At 39.0% G+C, this 21682-nt stretch overlaps 3 protein-coding genes across 3 annotated transcripts; 1 reads left to right on the top strand and 2 right to left on the bottom strand.

Moving 5' to 3' along the window:
* The first annotated feature begins 8459 nt into the window (after nt 1–8459).
* On the top strand, nt 8460–11683 carry LOC116263186 (nudix hydrolase 17, mitochondrial-like). Its single transcript, XM_031642815.1, has 5 exons — nt 8460–8702; nt 9368–9479; nt 9587–9670; nt 10588–10719; nt 10923–11683. Exons 1-5 carry the CDS (start codon nt 8632–8634, stop codon nt 11028–11030), a joined length of 507 nt encoding a protein of 168 aa, XP_031498675.1. The 5' UTR covers nt 8460–8631; the 3' UTR covers nt 11031–11683.
* A 1179-nt stretch (nt 11684–12862) lies between these two features.
* LOC116261951 (1-aminocyclopropane-1-carboxylate oxidase homolog 1-like) lies at nt 12863–14590 on the bottom strand. The gene is made up of 2 exons (XM_031640907.2): nt 13466–14590; nt 12863–13212 (listed from the first exon to the last, which is right to left on the bottom strand). Exons 1-2 carry the CDS (start codon nt 14435–14437, stop codon nt 12958–12960), a joined length of 1227 nt encoding a protein of 408 aa, XP_031496767.1. The 5' UTR covers nt 14438–14590; the 3' UTR covers nt 12863–12957.
* Nucleotides 14591–14779: 189 nt separating this feature from the next.
* Nucleotides 14780–21620, bottom strand: LOC116261950 (zinc finger protein VAR3, chloroplastic-like). Its single transcript, XM_031640905.2, has 7 exons — nt 21512–21620; nt 18224–18640; nt 16166–16283; nt 15729–16075; nt 15512–15643; nt 15328–15426; nt 14780–15229 (listed from the first exon to the last, which is right to left on the bottom strand). Exons 2-7 carry the CDS (start codon nt 18574–18576, stop codon nt 14809–14811), a joined length of 1470 nt encoding a protein of 489 aa, XP_031496765.1. The 5' UTR covers nt 18577–18640; nt 21512–21620; the 3' UTR covers nt 14780–14808.
* Nucleotides 21621–21682: the final 62 nt, after the last annotated feature.

Here is a 21682-nt window from a genome sequence, read left to right as displayed (position 1 = left end):
TCTTGGCTGAGTGGCACTCGAGTCACCAGCCTTGGTTTGGTTTGATGTGTGCGCCCCATATAATTTTGAAGTCGTGATAATATAGTTTTAAATTTCTCCCATGATACTTTTGATCGGTCCACACCAACTCTCATGTATCTTCCCCACCCCAATCTACCAAAGCCAATTTACATTTCGATTATACAATATCTACCTTATGTAACAAGTTGGAATTATTTAGCTACTATGTTCACGAAGGCAATAACCGTTAATGCACATGAGGAATTGAGAAATATTCAAGTACCTAAAAGAGCCAGCTATATTAGGGTAGTTATGCTGGAGTTGAGTCGTATAGCTTCGCATTTGTTATGGCTTGGACCTTTTATGGCCGATATCGGTGTGCAGACTTCTTTCTTCTATATTTTCAGAGAGAGGGAATTGTTATTGTAGCAAGACCACCTATAAGTAAGATCAGGGGCGTAGATAGGTGGGGAAAGCTTAAATTAGTGGGTCAGTTATATAAGACAGCCCCCATGAAACCCGGATCAGTTGTTAAGTGCAAGGACGGAGTCAAGAGTTTTTTGTCACAGGAGCCAAACTATAGTTTCAAAATTTTAACGGGAACCGAAATAAAAAATTTCAAAATTTTTTATATATATTAAACTAAAAATTTTTAAATTTACATATAAATCTTTATAGTTTTTAAAAAACAAGTCTATGCTCCACTCCTGAGTAAGTTCAATATCGTAATACTTGTTTTCTTATGAAAATATTTAAAAAAATTAGCAGAAGAGTTTGGGTAAAATTTAGGTCGTATTATGATTAAAAAAGTAGTAATACGAATGGCTAATTAATTGTAAACTCCAACACGGAAACGAAGTTTCCGAAGGGGTGTTGGGAGAAATATTCAAGCAACAATAGGCTACATTCCAATGACAAAGATTTGTGGAGAAGAAAGAAGCCAAAGAATATGCAAGGAAAAGACAACTAGTAAAGTTGCATTTGTGTCAATAGGATGGATATAAAATGTGTGGCCTTATCTAGGCGATTTTCAGCCGCCATTTAAGGCCTTTCGCCATCAATATCTAGTCGGCACCTCGCCAGCAATTGACTAACCTACTTCCTTTAATAAACATATACGCATTCCTTGCATAGTTAAAGAAAAAAAAAATGCAAGGAAATATATTATAGCTTCGATGTCTATGGACATGAAATATTTATGAATTAAACTTGGGACGGAGAACAAAATTTTGAGTATTTAATTGCCGAGAATCTTTCGCATCATAAAATTATTATTACACAGTTCCAAAAATTATAAACTTTTTTCGTGTCCATTTGTCGTGTTATATATACCTTCCGAACGGTCTTTTGCTTATGATTTGATTTGTTGGCACGTCTTATTGGTGGAAGGCTTGGAGCTGGGTCCTAGAATCATTGATTCATAATTTGGGGTTTGGCTTTATTAAAATGCATGGATATTAGATATAGAAAGATTTATTTGGTCATATTGATTTTAGTAATCCAAACAAACATTCATCTCAAACTAAGTTCAAATCCAATTTGGATGTCAATTTTTAAATTTAATTTTGATTCAATTTATTAATTGGATGTAATTTTTGTTTTTTAATCTAACTGGACTGTTAAGAGTGGATAAACAACACTCTAGTTGATGGGTGCCTCACTCTTCATTCATTCAGATATCTCTCCACCTCCGATATCTGCGTTGGATGAATTCATTAAATTAAAATTATGAATTTGTTCATTATACAAACGAGATTGAGCCGCATCTAAGAAAACTAATTCGCAAAAAGCATGTGAATCGTATGGTCAAACAACGAGGGTGGTGAGAAAATGGGGAGGGAGCAAGCTTTCCTAGGAATAGTTAGAGTTAATCTACTGAAAAGGGACACACTAAGCCTCGAGATTAGTGGCGCACGGTTTGGGAAGCCAAATCTCAACTGGGAGAGATAAGCAAAGAAGCAGTCCTTGTAAATGGGTCAAACTGCAGAAGCGCACACTGGCGAGTTGCCCCTCACATTGAAAACGAAAAAGAAGTGTGTGGCGCTATGGCGGTGGACTTCCATCCTCGTTTTTCCTTGTTTGGAGGGAAAGTCAGTGATGGACTTGGAAAATGGGAAAGTGGAGGAAAGGGGATTACTTTGACCGTCAACAGTGTTTGATGGAAATTGTCAAAGCACGTGGATGGTGGGGCTGGAAAAAGGGGGGCGGTGTTTGTCTGCTGCTGTCTCTCTCCTCTGCTTTTGGTCTAAAGTTATTGCTGACTCATCCATGACTCTCTCTTTCTCTCTCTAAAAAAAAGAAAAAAATTTCCATTCTTGGTCTATTTTTGCCTTTAATTTAACATGAAAGCCTTATTTTAAAATAAATATTGGAGTTTCTTAAAAATTTTTAGAGAAGAGATTTGTTTGGTTGGAAGGAAAGGGAGGGATTGAGCAATCCTCATGTTTGGTTGGTTAATTAGAAAGGAGGGAAAAGAAGGGAAAGAGAGAAAGTTTGTTTGGATGGGAGGGGAGGGAAAGGAAAGGTTTGTATAGTGTAAATTCAATTCCTCTCAAATCGGATGGATTGGGAGGGAAAGGAAAGGGAGTAAGTACAAAAGTGTTGACTGCTCACAATACCCCTCCACGTTTTTTTTCTCCTTGCCTCCCAACCTTTTGACTATTGAGGGTATTATTATAAATTGTATCTTTTCCTTTCCATTCCATTCACTTTTATCCAAACAAGCTTTTATAATCACCTATTTCCATTTCATTCTCTTCCTTTCCCTTTCTCTTCCCTTTCCCTCCCTTTCCCTCCATCCCTTTCCCTCCAACCAAACAGGGCGTAAGATAGACAAACTGGTCATATGAAATAGTACAAGAGCCGAAGAGACCCTTCTTAATGGACACCGGACCCGGGAAAAGGGCCTCCTAACCATTTTTTTTCATATGAAATTGATAGTTTAAGTCAACCTAAATAATCTACTTATAAATACCAAAAGCAATCATTATTTTGAAAAACATATAACATTTGGAGGATTATTGTGAAAACAAAAAAAAAAACATTTTTAATCATCAAAAGCTTCCACTCTAAAGATTCTTTCCCTCATGTCAAATGAAACCTTTTTGTGTGAATGTAACAAAAAAAGGTAACCTAAGGTTGTGTTTGTATTTATGCCGACTCATTGATTTGTGACCTCATATTCATGAAATTAAGATCAAACAACCCCACCCATTCAAGTTTAAATCCATGGTTTTTAACATGCAACAAATATTTCAAATTCATGCTACTGATATCCTCAATTTGTTTAAACTGAATATCTCCCAAGACACACCTTTCTATTCATACTCGAATCTAAGATCTAAGGCTATCAAACACAACTTAAGCATTTTAAATACGAATATTAGGTCCGACTTAAGATATTTTAGTTTATGTATTTTAGTGTACTCTAAATTAATATCATATTGTTTTTCTTTCTAAGAAAAAGTATAACAGTTTTACTATGGTATGCAATGCACACTTGAATCTAAGAATTGCATAAATTTAGTTGGAAAAATCCCAATTACTTGGATATCAGATTAACAAAAACATTCCATGAAAGAAAATTAAGATAAAAACTTGGTAATGACACACCAAGACGAAAGGTTTGAAGGCAATAACAAGAGTTTCTACCACTAGGCTACATCTTGGATTTGAGAAGTATTTTGAGAGGCCTATTAGATTACTTTGCATTTAAGATCAAATCTGAATTAATTTTCCTAATTTGTACTTTCGACATACTAAGAACTTGGAACCACGAGATTATCTCTCAAATATTTGAAACACTAGTTAGAGAAGTGGAGGAAGTGTCTAACTTGAGATCTATAAATTAAAAACACAATAATTACAAAACCATGTTATAGTTTGTGGATTAAAATGTCTTACACAGATCGTTAATCTGAAATCTTAAGGTCTAGAATTAAATGGCCTAAGTTTTAACATCTCTGGTGAACAAACGCCTCATAAGTTGGCGAATGCTAAAAATTTTAAACAAGAAGTGCGCCGATGCTAAATTTTCTAACATTATGAACTAAATAAATATTTGAAGACACCAATAAAAGCCTCCGCCAACTGGTTACTGATCGGATTTTTAAGACCTTATCAAGGGGATTTGATGACCCTAGATATAATATCTGAGAGTTTTATTTAACATATAGTCTACATCAAATCTGTGGCTTTAACAAACTATTGACTTAAGGGCTGTGAATTCGAAATTCGAAATTCTCTCTCAAATCCATGAAATTTTAGTTGGAAACGAATTAGACCTAAGTTATCATGCATAAACTCGAACAAAATGGTCACAAACAATGTGGTAATTATGTGTCTTCCACAAATCTAGTAGGATCAGGAATCCAAACTCTTAGATCACCTCGACTTCAAAGTCCTGTTTGATGCACAGGAATTTTACTGCATCGAGAGAAACTTACCGTTTGTGTATGGATTTTCACTTTCAAATCAAACACAAGAAAAATTACCCTGCTGAAATGGATAGATCATGGTAATTCTAGTCTACAAAAAAGTCCGACCACTTTTTACCATGGACTTTTTTCCATGGTAAATTTACCGTTCCAAAATTTTATCTGCCATCAAACAGGCCTAACATTTGAACTATTCAAACACCTCATAAGTTAAAGAAGCTAGTTGTATGTCGAAATGAGTGTGTGGATACTGAAATGGGTAAAATACTTGTGTGCCAGAAAAGAGAACCCACCTGCAAGGGGGAAAATGTAAGGGGAAAAAAGAAGTGCAGTTAATTTTTTTTTTTTTAAATGTGCATGTTTTTTGGCAACCACAGCTCACCACCCAAAAAAAAAAAAAAGTTTAAAGGCTCTTTCATTCATCCTTCTGCGTTAGGGCCTAGGTGGGATACAATATAGCCGTCAAATATAGTGTTGTGTTCCTACCATTTAGTAGCATCTACGGGAATCGAACCGACGATGTACCTTTTATGCGACTACCCAGCCATGGGTTGTCCCTGGAGGCAGAAAGTGGTTTTCTTTTTACAGCATCCAACAAAGAGGGAAAAATTTGTTTGGAAATACATTTTTGTATTCTCAAGTAATTCCTCCTAAAGAAACTCAAAGTTTCTACCATCCATGTGGATAAACCAGTACGCCTGATTATAGATGCAAATGGGTCGGACAGAAGATGATTGAATATGCACGCCGGAGGCCGAGTCGAACCAAATCTGGCAAAATGGAAAACGACAAAGCCCTAGAACCAGACTAGATTGAGATAAGTTTTCCCTGTAATAGACAAAAACAAGGGAAAAAAAGTCTGCTTACAAACGGATTCCTTTGTACTCTCAATCTCTATCATTTCACAATGGTTTGACCCTCTTAAACTTCGGACCGCAATCCAAGTAGGACCTCCGTCCAACTTAGGCCATCTATTTTCCAGCTTCAAAGAATGGAGGTCAATGGGTTCAGTCCTCATAGCCGGAGAGGTTGAAGCCGCTTGCCACCGTTTGCAGTCCAGATAGATACTGCTCATGGTATTGTAGCTAAAGATTGGATTTTTACTGGCCAACCAGTCCGAACAGCTATGCTACGTCTCTGAGGGCCGCCAAGAAAGAACCTTGTGCAATTCCAAACACTGCAACATATGGACCCCAAACATATAACCAGCTTCGCCTTCCAAACACAGCCATTTGGTGGGTCTAACTAGTACTTGGACTGGGTCTACTACTCGGGTTGACTAGTCAATCAATTTTTTTGGATGAGTCTCGTACCGTACGTAGAACGGCAGGATGTAATGGATTTGGAATCTTCAAAGATATCTCAAGCGTTTAAATTTTGTTCTTGATTAACAAATTTTTCGAAAGAAAGATGCTCAATATCTAGTCCAATGAAAGAAATCAAATTTATATTAAAAGAAATATTGGATAAGTTGGTTAAATGAGAGAAATTTTACTTTAGCATGATTCATTTAAGAGGTTGGATTATGTGTATAATATTAGAAACTCCTAAGTTTAGAAATTGTATGTTCTGAATCCATAGTTTAGAAATTAATCTGAGATCATATCTTAGAAGAATGAAACAAATTCAAACTTGGCGCCCGATTTCGCTATCCTTCGAAGGTTTTTGTATGTTTTTTTCTTTTTTTTTTCCAGTGTAATTAAGAAGTAAGCGGTGGTCGCCTTTGATTGTTTTCCAATATGGACCTCCTAGAAGGTAGAGCTAGCAAATTCTTCTTCTTCACAGGCATTTTTTCTTGTCCATTCTAAAAGTTATGTTTATTATGAGAAAAAATATCGTCCAAGAAATATTTCATGTACAAGGCATAAATTTCATAAACAATTTACAGACACTTGATATCCTTTATACACTCTGGGAATATTTTTAAAAATTGTTTGTTGTGTTCTAAATTGTTTTAGACTATGGCTAATTGTTTGACAAGTATAAACGGCGAAGTGTGATAAATAACTATATATTATACAAATAACTACCAGAATCAATTAAGTTAACTAGAATACGTAAACCACAATTTGCTGTAATTACATTCTTAACATCTAAATACTTCTTCACTATTTTCTATGTACTCAAATTAACATGGTTCTTTCATGTCTTTTTACTGCTTTTTCATGCACATAAATAGCCATTTTCCTTACGATGATTCTCTATGTGGTATTATCCTCGAGTGGCGTTGCCAATCGTTTAAACTATGATAAAAAAAATAAGAATTAAAAGAAACATAAATAGTTGCTAATAGATTGACCAACAAATAAAACTTATTAACATTACCTTTTTAGACAATTGTGACATAATATGTAATATATTTGCCTCCATATACACTCTTTGCATGCATGTAGTGAGTAGTTATAACATGTAACTAAAACATCACTAACCTTATCAACTGCGATCTCTCTATATTGAAACTTTTCCAAAGTACTCGAAAGAAGGAATATATATATATATATAAAGAAAAAAACACTTTGCTGCAAAAAAAAACATCAAGACACATGCGATATATTGGTCGGATCCGGGTGAGAAAAATCAAACTTGTTATATATATATATTTTTTCCCAAAAAGTGAATCTAAAGTTCTAGAAACACGTTTGATGTGCAAACATAAAGCTTGACATTTCAACCAAAGAGGTAGAAACTTAGAGAACATCGGCTTTAATTCATGGAACCCTGTTTCATTGCTGTCGGGAAACGCTTGTAAGTACTTATTATTGGTTTCATGAATCGGAATAGATATGACCCTTCAAAAAAAAGGAGAAGAGTATTGATATGCAAGTTGAAGCATAATAACAAAGGCACTAAAAATTGGTTTGGTAACAATAGGGATATGAGCAAGTATAAAGGATTCGGCTTTCGGTCAAGCATTATGATGAAATATTATTCCTCCTGCTCACCCAGACATAGCTCTTGTCAAAGATCATTTCGCAATGAGCCCATATTAGCTAATACAAGCTAATATATTTGTAAAAATTATTCAAAATAATTATCTTTAATACTTGTCCTGTAAGGCTACCGGATGGAAACCGAGATTAATTTACATCATCGGCTACCATAATACATGACATCAGGTTATTACGAGTATACGATTAATTTTTCACTATCTTGCTCCCTACTCATATTAGTGCTTAATTTACTAATTCATTTAAGCTTTCGTGCTATTATTTTCACCTATATTTATTTGTAACTTGTATGAATATTTTATAAGCATGTCCATTTTCATCAATTTCAGTGGTTTTACTTGTCCCTAATTTCCATATCCATTTCGTGTCCGGTTCAACAATGGGCGTAGCTCACTAAGACCCAGTCTAACATAATCATCCAAGAATTTGTTTCTTCCCCATTCCCACAAGCATCAGCTACAATATTCTATTATGCTGTGTTTGATAGGAGAAGGAGCGTTCACCACAAGAAACAAAACTGTGGATCTAGAATCCATTATCTGTTTAAACAATGGTGAACTTTCTGTGGATTGCTCTATCTCGAATTCAGAACAATAAGATAAAAACAACCAAGATGCGTGGTAAAAGATCACGGGTCTCATTCTCTTCAGGTACCGTAGAACAGCTACTTGGTGAGCGAATCTCTGGTGTCTTTCTAATTAATCTGAGAGTGAAGCTAAGAAATCTGAACTTGCAGGGTTGCCATGAAAGGCAGAAGAGGTTCGACGGGTTGTGGGCGCAAGGAAGAAGGATTGACCAGAAGGATGAGGTCAAGAAATCCGGACGGCACCAAGTGGACGGAAGGAAGGAATGAAGAAGGAAAAGGAGAAAGAGGGCGTGTGATGTCACAGTCTTGGGTTGTTGGTGATGTCATGGCACTGTCGACAGTCCGCACGCGCGGGGAAAGAAGAGAGAAGAAGAAGAAGAAGAAGCTGCCAAGATCGTCCTCAGACCCCACAACCGGCGCCTCCAACGCCTATTTATTCCTTCCTTTACTATCTCACCAGATGCACAACTGATCTCCCTCTCTCGCTCTCTCTCGCTCTCCACCGTGCGTGGTGGCCGTAGGTGGTAGGTGGTTGCATGGTTATCGAAGAAAGGAAGGAGATCAAGGGAGAAGGAAGAAGGTGTTCCACCGATTCCGATCGACGACATAATCGATCTTCTTCACTCAAACAATCTATCTCTCTTTAGATCTCGGCGCCACCATGATTATGTTGATCTCACGCTCCGGCAGACAAAACCAGAGATATGAAAATGGTCGCCGGCTCATCGCCGGGTAACTCTCTGCCTCTGTCTCTCTCTCTCTCTCTCCCTCTCTCTCTCTCTCAGTGGGTTAATCGGATTAGTCATGGCCCTCGGAATAACTCATCCCCAGATGAATTTAAGGTTAAATGAAAAATGATCCGTTCACCGTTTCACCCTGCTTGATCCAATGAAGATCTTCTCCCTTCTCATCTCTATTGACAAAATGACGTACTCCTCTCCAATCAAACACCACTTAAAATTAAACCTACATCTAAAGTACATTGACAAGATCGAAATAATGTTTTACATAATTGGTTTAAGATATTAATTGAGTTTCCAAATTCTGTAGTCACATCCTTATGTTAAATTGTATTTTCTTAAACATGCATGTCATGCCTACATAATTGTTTTCTTCGACAAAGTTAAAGTTACGGGGTCTGATAATGCAAATGTAATTGTAGCTAAGTTGTTCAGCTTCCGTATGGTCGCACGTATAAAAGAATTCCCGTTTGATCAAGTCCTAGTATTGCAGGTATATAAAGCAAACGGCAATTTTTGCTCTTCTTTTTGATCTTTCGCTGTAAACAATTTAAACATCGTTTCCAAATCAAGCTTGTCTTCTCAATACGAGATACTGAAGATTGCACGCAAGTATTATCACTTATGACGAGCTTGTATCGAATTTGGTCATGGCAGATGCATTCCTTATAGATTCAAGGCTGATCAGAGCAACCATGACAAGTGCGTTCAGTCGTTAGAAGTTCTTGTCGTCAAGTCACAGAAGAGCGACAGAGTGTTGTTCCCCAAGGTACAGATTCACAAAAAAGGCCTTTAAATTTTGAAACTTCTTCTTTTTCTGTACGTTTGCAGAATTTCGTGAATGCTGACTGTAATGTTAACCTTCTGCAATTGAAGGGAGGATGGGAGAAGGATGAGACAGTAGAAGATGCTGCTCGGAGAGAAGCAATGGAAGAAGCAGGAGTGGAGGGACTCGTGGAGGTAAATTTAATGAAGTCCCATTTATTTTTCTCCGTCATTCGGAACCAATTCTCAGACGATTGAGTTTATGAACTTGGTTATGCGTTATCTGTAAAGAGAAAATACAGGAAACTGTGGTCTGCATGCGCACGCTGCTGCATACTGCTCTGCCTCAAGTTTAATTCGCACCTTGACGTTGAATTTTTCCACACCAATCTCTCTATCCCGACAAAGCACAACGCTTTTGACCTACCTTCTCTCTCTTCTGTACCTTCTGTCTACAGTTTGCTTGAGAAATTTACTAATAATCACTCAACGTCTTGTATATTTACAAATAACTGCCTAATTTTATATGGTAATTCATGAACGTATTGCCTTATAAATGAAAAATATTAAAACAAGTCTCTCTCTCTCTCTCCCCCTCCTTTTAATCCTTAGATGACATAAGAAAAAAAGGGTGAAATCATGGGGGCCATGTCAGGGACAAATAACAAGTAACCTGTTCTTATAAAACGAATGAAAGCTGCAAAAAAATGTAAAATGTCAAGAATGAGAGTATTTCTTTTTTGGCGGTAAAATAGTCTTCTTAAGTATGCTTAATGCTTTTCATTGGTGAAAATTTGTGAACTAGTTTACACAGTTAGACAGTCATTTATCATTTATCAAATGATAAACACTCATTTGTAAATATGTCAAAAATTGGGTGGTTATTCATAAATTTCTCTGTCTTTGGCACCAACCTTTCTAAGGTCAATCCTGCCGACTTCACATGCAACCATATATATATATATATATATATATATATATATATATAATTAGACTGAAAGTATTGAAAGTGATTAAACTAGTAGCTCCTGCGCGGTATAAACATGTATATTAGATTTTAACCATGTATATCTATCCATTTCACTGAAAAATTATTCAATAATCAACTGCAGACACAGCTTGGTATATGGACGTTCAACAGCAAGGGGAGCAAAGGCGGAGAGCGTGTGGCCCATGTGTTCCCTCTGAAGGTGACTAACCTCCAGGATCACTGGCCAGAGAAGGAGTTCCGCGAAAGAAGATGGGTAAGAAAAAGATTACAACACTAAATTATTCTGGGCCCTCATCTTCACATCAAAAACTTTAACTTATAATATCTGCATTTATTTATCTACCGGTGAAGCATACTTAGCAAAGAGGGATCCCTTTAAAATACCGAGGGGCAGTTTGTAGATCCAACAAGAACAAATCTCCTTAACTTTTTCTGTTTGTTTTCTTTCTTGTTTAGGTGAGTGTAGAAGATGCGAGGAAAAGATGCAAGCACCCATGGATGAGCAAAGCACTAGACCAGCTGATCATGAGAGAAAGGGAGAGACATGGCATGGCGTTTAACTAGAAACAAACAAGACCCGGGTGGGCATCGGGACAGACTCGACTCGACTCGGCTCGGCTCGGCCGAACCCAGGGAGACCCCTTATCCTCATAGAAACCATTTGGCCTATGCAAAAGCCCGAGCCCGGCCGAGTCAAGCCTGACCAGTTATAACCAGATGTGAGCTCGTATTCAAGCCGATCAGTCGGCGCCAGATGCAATTCAGCAGCTACCAAATTCAGGTCAGCAGGTTCTAATGGTGGATCAACAAAAACATTTGGTTCATCGGTTGAACTTAAGCATTGACATGGATCTAATTACATGCTGGTTTTAGGCAGGCCTTGACCAGATTATGCAAAAACGAGTTCTTGACCACCTTCAACAATAATGTGAAGAAAAACTATCATACAACAGGTGGTTAGCGAGTAAGAAGCGAATGTGAAGAGAAACAAGTTAAAGACCCTGGATCAAGTCTCAATCCTACCAATCTATATGTACATAAGGCTTGGTGGCCCTGGGCTTACCCTAATCACAAAAGAAATGTATGTTCAAGGATTAGGTGCCCGAACTTGCTTAAATCCAACTGTATATAGAAAAGAAAAGGCAACTTGGGTGACTACATTCTTTTCTAATTGTTTTTCTTTCTTGAGTATTCATTGTAACGTGTCTAACTTAAGATTCTTTTCATTCATTCATAGGAGACTTTCTAGTTGGTAGATAAGAGAGAGTTGTGCTAATCAAAGAAAATTGAATTCCAGTGAGCGGTTCGGTGGGTAGCTGGGCCTGCTTTCCGCTTATAAGCTTCCTTTTTACGTTAAATGGATTGATTGGTGAAACTAATTAAGCGGACATGGTTCATTGGGAGCTTATAAATGACCAATTTTGATTAATCCATGAGGCGCTTTTGTTTATTTTTTTCTGCAATCTTGGTCATTTTTAATATATGACATGTCCATTAAGTACTATTCAATATTTATTTAAATGAATGTAATGAAACATGATTCATGTGTCTTGCTCTGCGAATACACCAGTGGTGCAGCCATACAATTCAACACAACAACCTTACAGTTGGCCCTGTTCATTCATGTTCGGTGTGGACAGTCCATTTCATTTATATGTGTGTGTGTGCGTGTATAAGAGAGAGAGAGAGATTTGATATAAAGTTTTTAAATTGACATTCATAGCGTTCTTCTTTTTACCACTTGCAATGGTATGGTAGAGAGAAAGATTAGATCTATGATTTTATAGAGAGAAACATTAGACCTATGATTTTATCATTCTTCAATTGGCCGCCAATGCAATTCAAAGCCAATTCTGATAAAACTAGTTGAGCTTCTAAACTATGTTAGAAGATAAAATTAGAAGATATGTATATAAGAAAAAATGGGGCCTCCCTCTCGCTGTCGCCTCTACTTCCACCGTTCTATGATTTTTCCTGTTGTTTTTTCTCGTTTCTCAGGCATTGCCACGATCATATCGTCTCCACTCCCCTTACTGCTCTTTCCCATTGTTTTCTGTCGTTTTCTCTGCCACTGGCTAGCACCATCGCTGTTTCGGCTACCGTCACCGGTGCAGTATGAATTTTCCTGTTGTCTTCTCTCGTCTTCTTCTTCTGCTCGAAATTTTTTTCCAATTATGCGTTCCTAAGTTCCTTGACCGCTTAGCTCACCTAGCATTTTTTACCAGTATGAACTATGAAGACCATTCCTAGGAATAAGATCATATGCCCCATGGTGCACATTTCCGCTCCTATAGAATGAGATGTGTCACAAGGTAGTGCACATCCATGAACAAGAATGCAAGGGCATTCGATGCCGACTTCTAGCATACTCGACCTCAACAGTGGCATCGTTCATATACAAGCATAAGCACAACGTCCTGTGCTTTAGAGATCTGCAATCTATTTTGTCAGAAAAAATCTGTACCACGTTATTACAATCAAGGAGCTAAGTTCATATCTTGAATACATCCAACAACGACTTTCCATCCAATCCCTTGTTGAAGAACCGAGTCAAGTATTCCTGCATGGTGAACTGCCGGTACAGGGGAGGACTTTCCGGCGAGAGAAGCTCCGGTAGTGGGCCGAAGTACGCGCTATCATCTCTCACCCCTGGATTGTAGAAGATGGCAATTGCAACACGGGCCTCCCGAGAGCGATTGGCGACAACCCGGTGCTCGACGCTCTTGTACAGACCATTGGAGATCATCTGCAATTTTCTCAAATTGGTCAAACAGTATGCAGAATTTGTGTTGAGCAAATTACTCTTCTCTCTTGAAAATGTTCTAACATTCTACAAACAAACTGGAGGACGGCGTCCAACAATAAGGCTATACAATCAATCATGTCACTAGATTATGAGAAAAATGATTTCAATGCAAGAATAGCATTAAAAATAGGATCGATACCAAAAATAAAAGCGACCGCAAATTTTGCAATTGGAGAACATGATCTTCGCCTACCTGGAGGAGGTCGCCGATGTTGATGACGACCGCGCCTGGAATGGGCTTGGCGTCCACCCAGCGGTCGCCGTGCTTCACCTGGAGACCGCCCACCTGGTCCTGCAGCAGCACGGTGAGCACGCCGGGATCCGCGTGGCCGGTGAGCCCCCACGTCAGATCCGGCTGCGGGCACCATGGGTAGTAGTGCGCCACCAGCTGCTTCCCGCCCATACACGATATCTCCTCCAGCCTGCGGGGCCCCACCCCCATCCCTTCGCACAGCATCGCCATGAGCTCCCTCGCCAGACCGTCCGACCACTCACCCCACCGCACTATCTCCTCCCTGCACGCCGGCGGTATTTCTTCCGGCCCAACCGGAACCGGTCCCATCCGGACCTGCAGCGTGTCGCGCCAGCTCGCCGCCTTCGTCACGAAGAGGTCGAAGTTCGTCGCAAAGGACACGCCGTTCCCAGGCACCCGCTGGTAGTACGGCGCCTTCTCCTCCACCGGCAGCTCGTTGAACCGCCGCACGGCACCGATCGTGGCATCGAGGACGGCCTCCGGAATCCCGTGGTTGACCGCCTGGAAGAAACCCCACGTCCGAGACGCCTCCGCTACCCGGGCGACGATGGCCGCCCTACGCTCCAGGTCGGAAGCTCCGGAAAGGTCAATGACGGGAAGTTCTAAATCGGACTGCGAGGAAGATAGCGGTGGCGGAGGGAGATCGGCTGTTGGGTGGACGAAGAAAGGAGGGATCTCATTGACGCCGGCGTCGATGAGGCCCTTGACGCCGATCTTAGAGTCGTCGAAGTCCTTCACTTCCTTCTTCCGGTCGTAGCCTTCCGGCAAGCGGACGGATTCCGGGGCCATGGGCTTCTTGCAGGAGGAGACACGAAAGGCAGCCGGCCGCAAGCGTAGGAGACCAGGAGCTACAGGACTTCGCGTCGGGTGAAGAACAGATAACGATTTGGTTAACGAGCAGGATGAAGCCATCCCTGCAACTCATAAACAAACAAATTCCTGCTCATAAAATAATAGCCCTTTCAGTCGGTTGACTCTCTCTCATGGGAAACCCGCTTCACTCGCTTCCACACTAACACAATCGCTTCCCATAATTCCGTCGCCGTTATTCCAATTATAATTTGCTCGTACCCGCTTCCCTTCTTACGAATCGTTTCCTATATCGTGCTCGGTAATTAGGAAACCATCATTTTCACAGAGACAGCATGGAAACACCTTTCTGAGTCGAAAGCATGCCAACCTCTTCTAGACAAGTGGAAAACGCAAATGCATCAAGACTTTCAGTTCTCCATTTGAGCTCCCTGATGGCATTCCATACCTATATGCTGGTGTAGCAAATGATACTATCCAGAACCCCGTCGTCCAAACCAGCCAGCAATGTCTTCGTCATCCTCAGCACTCGAATTGCTACAACCATCATCACAAAGACCTATCCAGCTATCAGGATCTGGATTCTTGTTAACTGCACCTTGTGCCCCTATAGGCTCCTGAGATCTGACATCCCAACCTATTGAGATATCACTCTTACCTCCACGCATCGGAAAATCCTTAAACTTGAAAGGCCCAGGTTCCCCACTATTCCACAATTCATCATCAGTAGCTTCATCACCTTCAATTTTGACAAAAGTCATCCTGGATCCTCGGCGATAATCAGGGTGTTCGCTATGAAACTGTCCAAGACTGCCTGAAAAGCACTCAGCTTTTGGCCTTTTCCATTCACATTTCCGGCACACCATGTTTCTCCTGAAGTTTATATAATTGCACCTGAGAAGAGTACACGATTGATTTCTATTAACAAAACACCAAGTTGGTGAACCAATTCGCCAAAGATTATACAACCAAGCTTTCAGATATATACTTACGATGGACACTCCCACTCTCCAGGATTAAGCTGCCTCTTTGGTGGCTTCTCACCACACTGCAAGCACTTACCATTCTTGGCAAAATTTAGGAAATTGCACCTGAGAAAAAACAAACTCATAGTGAAACAAGCAGTCCAGGTGTAATAGACTGCTGGAAGCAACCAACAAGTGAAAAAGGCCATACTTATCACACAACCAATCTCCTTTCTTCATCATAACGAACTCAGTCTCCTCTCTCATTTTCTGGAGCCTCTCTTGGAATAACCCATCACATCTTAAGCATTTAAGATTCTTTGCAAAATTAAGAAAGTTGCACCTATAAATTGAATTAAACCAATGAACAAAGAACTCAAGCTAGATAACGTAAATTGCAGTAAATTAAACATTTGTTATTTAAATACTTTGGGCAAATCCAATCTCCCTGCTTCGATGGCAGATCAACTCGTGCTGGTGAAGTCCGGTTCTTCATTAAGCTTTCTCGCTTTTTGGTTGGGAACACGGAAATTGGCTTTGAAAACTCTGGATCAACTTCCTTGGTGCCATGCTCCACAATTTGTTTCATCAGCCTCCTAACCAATTCTTTGGTGGGTTTTGTTAAACAAGCCTTGTTTTCAATCGACCCAATGAGAGGATCAAGGCCGTACGCTAACAAAATTCGCATCACATCAAGTGTACGACCACCTTCATCCTCCCGTGCCTTCACATATGCTCTCTCACACATGCCCCTTAAGTTGCACATACTGCAAACCTACATGTCAGAGCTAAAGCTTACCTTTCTGATGGGAATATGACCACAAGATAAAACTGATACAGAAAAGAGAGCCTTTAATGTACCTACATCTCCTTCCTCAATGCCCACAAATGCCCTCAGACGCTTCCCTGAGTTGACAATTTTCCTATCCACGCTAGGACAGCCACAATTGACAATACCATGGATATCCGTTCTAGATAAGAACCTGCAACAAAATCAGAAGAGTTCGTGAAAAAAAATTATTTAAACTTTGAAGAACTGTGTCCCAAGCATATGGTTACGCCCATATTTGAATTTGAAGAGGTTAAATTCAATAAATTAAGCTGCAATAAAATGTACATCAATGTAATCATGTGACAGAGGTGTGAGAACAAAGAAGCGGAAAATACAAAGAAGATTTCTTCTTAGTCATTTGGCCCAACGCTGACTATTCCGCTGCTTTAGTCAGGAATCTAGCTTAGAGTAGCTCCGGACGACCTTGTGGTTTAATCACCCTGGCAATGTGCAGCACCCTCTTCACAAAGGATCTATTAAAAGAGATCTCACTACAAGTCCTGCCCCATTAATATTAATAAAGTACAGAAAGCTTTCTACCAGTGCTAAATATAACTTTTAAAGCATATGCATTGGCCTTATAGCCAAGCCTTTGCATCAATCGATCTTTCCTGTCAAAAGAGGTGTCAAATAACCCACTATGTCCTTTACTTTCTTCTGCCTTCACTAATTCTATTTTTTGGTCATATACATCTCCTTCTGTGGAATACCAGATCAGGAGAAAAGGATCTTTGTGCACATATGCAATCAGCATATCAAGATTAGCAGTGCCACCAGCTCATTATTTTTGTTCTATTTCAAAAAGAGTACCTATGAGTAAGCATGCACGAACTTGCTACTTGAAGAAGGTCGAGAAACAAAACCAAGGAAAATGCTGCTCATGAGCACCTGCTGTGTCCCTCCCCGTGGAACAGTTAAAATACAACATATTTTCAACGTTGATTACCCAGCAGTACTGATCTCTCCATTGAAGCAACTGGCTAGGTGGCTTTTGCATCCACATGCTACAAGTCATAAGACTATATAATTGTGCATTTAGGAGAGGCGGTAAGTGCATCTGCAGCTATGGAGTAGTTAAAGACGTACTCATCAGCAGGAGGTCAGTCATCCTGCTACTTGATGTCTTTAGTTCTGCTGCTCTAGTCTAATGACCGATTGCTACTTCTATCAAATCTCCTTCCTCACCCTTCAATCTTTTAAATCCTCTGCGAATTATTTATTATACAGATTCATTTCATAATTAACCTCCATTCCAAGTTTATATTGCCCCTTTTGGGAAACATAAATAATAACATCTCAGCTGCATTACCCTGCCATCTATTTCTGAAACCTTCCTCCTTTATTCATTTTGGTTGGACTTGGACCTGCTACACCTCGTTTTGCATTACACATTTAAATCTAAACATAAAATATATATTCATGAACAAGGACTAGAAATGGTCTTTAAGCAAGAAAATTTTGCTTTTCACAGATTAAGTTGATGATATATATCGTAAATTCGAGTTGGAATTGGCAAAGTTAATTTGATAGTACGTCATAAATTCGACACTAGGAACAGTATCCTTGCTCCAATTGAATTTGAGTGAACAAAATAAAGTTCACTTGATGGAATGTAAGAAGTTCAAAACTCGAACTCAAACTGGAGATAGCATCCCTTTGCTACAACTAGACCTTATTATGGTAGGTTAAGTCAATGGGATGTCACGAGTTCAGAACTCAAGATGGCAGCTCTTGCTCCAACTTGAAGCTGTGTGTACGCTCTAGCATGGAGATTCAAAGACTGCGCAACTTTGGGGCCAACCAATATGCGGTCGGGTTCCAGGTGAACCACCGATTTCTGCTAAAGAAAGACGTGGTCAACAACGAACCCCTTATTGATAGCATCGAATAGAATCCACGCTGTGCTGAATACTTAAGTTTGTTCTTTGTTTATGACCAGAAGCAAGAAAAGAAAATCTCAGAGCTAAATGAAGAACTGCAAATACCACATACAATTGGAAGTTGTGTGTGCGTACTTGGCGGACGAGGATATTTTGGGCAGATTATGGGGATAAGAACGAAAAATAGAAGGGAAATCGATAGCTGCTCGACCTGATAATATCGAAACGATCGCGGGCGAAGTTGAGGGAAGCGGTTCTGATCTTGTTCGCGTCCTTCAGGGCATTCGGGGAAGAGCCTAAGAGCAAACCGCTGCTGGCGCCGACGAAGTATCTCTTCTGCACCAGCATCTCCATAAGCTCCACCCACTCCGACCATGGATGCGAGATCTCCATCTTTTGGGGCGAACCAGACGGCCGAGGTACGGCGGGGCGAGAGATTGGTAGTTCATCCGGCTTCGAAGATTGGATCCCTTCTACCTCCTTAAGGACAAGGTCGAGATGGGCATCGGAGAATCGGCGAAAAAACGCCAGGACAGACGGACTTCGCCGACGTCCGGCGATCATTGCAACAATGCAACAATGTGCGCACGCCGCGGCGGGAATGGAGGGAAAATCAGGAGAGAGCTTCCTGGTTGCAGAAACCGGACACACTTAACCAAAACCAAGTATACTGGACCATGGACCCAAGTTCGTCATTCCGATCTCATTGAAAATTAAGAACAAAATGAAAATAAAATATAAAGATTTATTTTTTAAAAAAATTAAAGGAACGACTTTTCCATGAATTGAACCCTTGATTGAGTAAAAAAAGGTTTGCCTCTTGATTGTTACCAATTTTAACAAAACTAAGAGAGGGTCTTCTTAGATTTGGCGGCCGGCTAGTTGGAGATTCATTCGGGTGATTTTAATCGGGTGATTTTAAGTATTTTTCTAAACTCTAATCATATAAATATTGCAAAATGCCAAAAGAAATTAGAAATAAAAATATATATTTTTCTAATACCGAGATTGAATTATAAGAAGAGGATGTGAAAGTCATTAATTATAACAGTCAAACTCATTTATACGTCAGAGATTAATTTATACGTCTTCTTCATCTTAGACAGAGTTGATAGAAAGCCATGCAGCTTTCACTGGATGATTGAATGTCAACATTTCAGAAATGAAAGCTTTACATAAAATAAAGCGTGTGAACTATGACAACTATATTGGAAACTAGATTACTTACGAAATGGGAAGCAAGGTACAACACTCTTGTATTGTGCTTCATCTTATTGAGCGATAAATAGAAGCCAAATTACTTAAGCAACTTGAGTTTATCCGGTTTTTTATATGTTTATCAGCGTTTCTAAATATAAAAAATTTGCAAATGTGGGGATACCTTACCTTACAATTTGTAAAATTCTTAGAGAAACTAAACAAAATATTCGGATTCAATGTACTGATTTAAACCCACTGTGGAGCTTACTAAAATATGGAGTAGTAAATTCTGAGTCCAATCTCAGAGCAATTTTGTTAATAATTTACGCAAAAACATATGAATAGCATAGATATTATAAAAACAGCTAAAGACAAAGCTAATTAACCATGTGAATTATTAATTCATATAGTTCAGAGATGTGAAATGTTTAATTAGTATCTACAGAATTAATATAAAATTATATAAACTACGAGAACCATAATAATGTTAGTAAGTTATCAGTTAAGTTCAATAGAGAATTTCATAGTGGAAAATGCGGGTGATGAAGAGAAACTCAAAAGTCATATCAACATATTTCTGCCGCTATATATATATATTGATGGTTATATTCAGTGGCAGATCTAGAAAAATTTGTTGGAGGGACACTTGTTTAAAAATACTCAAATCTGATGAAGCACTTATATATATATATATATAGACAAATATTTAAGATTCTCATTTAAAAATAAACAACTTTTAAGAGACTGGTGTGGGCAACTGCTCACACCAATCACCGTGGCTACCTCAGAACTCAATTTTAAGGTGAACAAATGTCCCTTAAAAGAGAGTGTTTTGACAGTTTTTATGTCTGCCTGCAGTCAGAATTTATTTTAATCCAAAAAATTTAAAATTAAAATAAAAAAAATATATTTATCTGATAACGAGATTGAATTATATGTTGAGAAAGTGAAAACCGTTAACCATAAAACCCTCAACAGATTTAATCTATTCATTGGAAACTAATTTATATATTTTATGATATTTTAAACAGGTTTGATTGGGAGACTTGGAGGACAAGATTTCGGTAACTAGAATTCTGTGTACAATCAAGCGCTTAGGAAGGGTCTAGCATGGTGAGTTGTGATTCTAGGTGAGTGGTGGAGAACCACCGCAAGCTGAAAGCCGAAGCCACCGTCCAATCCCTTGTCCCCCTTTAGTCTCAGCTATGACAATAGGGACAATTTAGCTTTTGCCAGTATGAGGGGAAGGGTCTAAATGTTAACAGAACTAATGAAAATACCAAGGAGACTCTTAGAGATCATTCTCTTAGAGATCATTCCTAGTCAATCAAGGAAGCTCTTTAGAAAGAAGCAACTCTCGTCAATCAACAAGACTTTTGGAGAGAAGCAACCTTCGTCAATTAAGAACACTCCTAAAGAAAATTAGCTCTCGTCAATCAAGGTGAATTGCTTGGGAGATGTGGAGACTATTATAAATGAAAAATAATATCTCTTGAAAAATATTAATGCTAATAAATCTTTTGTAACTATGTTGGCCGAACCACTTTAAAAATTTGTCTTTCAATTATTTTTTCATTTTGATTTTTAGCACTACGAAAGCAGGCTATTGGCTTTCCTAATTATGTGTTTCCAGTTAAGAATCTAGCCATGCATATAAAAAATGTTCTTCATAGAATCAAGCTTGTCAGCTACGACTATATGGACAACTTAATTTCTCCCATGGAACAAGTTCGGAACAGATCCACATGCTACAAGGTCATGGCTTATGGTGTCCGTTTCATTGTATTTGATTTAACTTGAGCTAAAAAAGACCTTGGTTTGTTCACTATATAGACCAAGACAGTGATGTTCCGAAATCTTGACATGGCCTTCCCAGTTCTGCCTGCTGTAGACACTGTCTTTCTTAACTACGACAACATGTTATTAAGAGAAAGACCACATTTAAGGCTGGTCTACATTCTGCTATGAGCCAGAAGATTATGGCTCATGGTCTGCATTTTCTTGGGCCTTACTTGACTCAGACAAAAATAGACTTTGGGTTGTTTCGGAACATTCGGAGATACTTATTTTCCTAAACCACAAGTAGACGGCCATGGTGACTTGAGTATAGTTTCCTCTTCTTTACTGTTATATAGTAACGCTTTATTTGGTTGGAGGGAGAGAAAGGGATGGAAAAAAAGGGAAAGGAAATGGAATGGAAGAGAAAGGAATAGAATGGAAAGAAAATGAAAAAAAAAAATAAATAGCACATGCATTTAAAAAGAGGGGTAGTGTGAAAATAAAAAACTCTTTCACTTACCTTTCTTTTCTTTTCTTCCCAATAGTTTGATTTGGGAGAGAGCTCTTTTTTCTTTCCTTTCTTTTTTCTCTCCTTGCAGCCCAACAGCCCTTTTCTTTTTTTACCTTTTTTTTTAATTAACCAAGAGATATTGTTGAATCTCTACCTTTACTAAGTGGGGAAATCATGGGA

The sequence above is a fragment of the Nymphaea colorata genome, chromosome 10 (genome assembly GCF_008831285.2).
Source record: "Nymphaea colorata isolate Beijing-Zhang1983 chromosome 10, ASM883128v2, whole genome shotgun sequence".
Taxonomy (NCBI): domain Eukaryota; kingdom Viridiplantae; phylum Streptophyta; class Magnoliopsida; order Nymphaeales; family Nymphaeaceae; genus Nymphaea; species Nymphaea colorata.
This window is presented reverse-complemented; position numbering and strand designations above follow the sequence as displayed.

Excerpts from the sequence above, each read along its gene's own strand:
- LOC116263186 (XM_031642815.1), top strand. The coding sequence starts at position 8,632 with ATGATTATGTTGATCTCACGCTCCGGCAGACAAAACCAGAGATATGAA. Across the intron at positions 8,703-9,367 it reads GGTCGCCGGCTCATCGCCGG|ATGCATTCCTTATAGATTCA; the intron begins GTAACTCTCTGC and ends TGGTCATGGCAG. Across the intron at positions 9,671-10,587 it reads GAGTGGAGGGACTCGTGGAG|ACACAGCTTGGTATATGGAC; the intron begins GTAAATTTAATG and ends AATCAACTGCAG.
- LOC116261951 (XM_031640907.2), bottom strand. The coding sequence starts at position 14,437 with ATGGCTTCATCCTGCTCGTTAACCAAATCGTTATCTGTTCTTCACCCG. Across the intron at positions 13,213-13,465 it reads ACATCGGCGACCTCCTCCAG|ATGATCTCCAATGGTCTGTA; the intron begins GTAGGCGAAGAT and ends AGAAAATTGCAG.
- LOC116261950 (XM_031640905.2), bottom strand. The coding sequence starts at position 18,576 with ATGATCGCCGGACGTCGGCGAAGTCCGTCTGTCCTGGCGTTTTTTCGC. Across the intron at positions 15,427-15,511 it reads GGAGATTGGTTGTGTGATAA|GTGCAATTTCCTAAATTTTG; the intron begins GTATGGCCTTTT and ends GTTTTTTCTCAG. Across the intron at positions 15,230-15,327 it reads GGAGAGTGGGAGTGTCCATC|GTGCAATTATATAAACTTCA; the intron begins GTAAGTATATAT and ends TACTCTTCTCAG.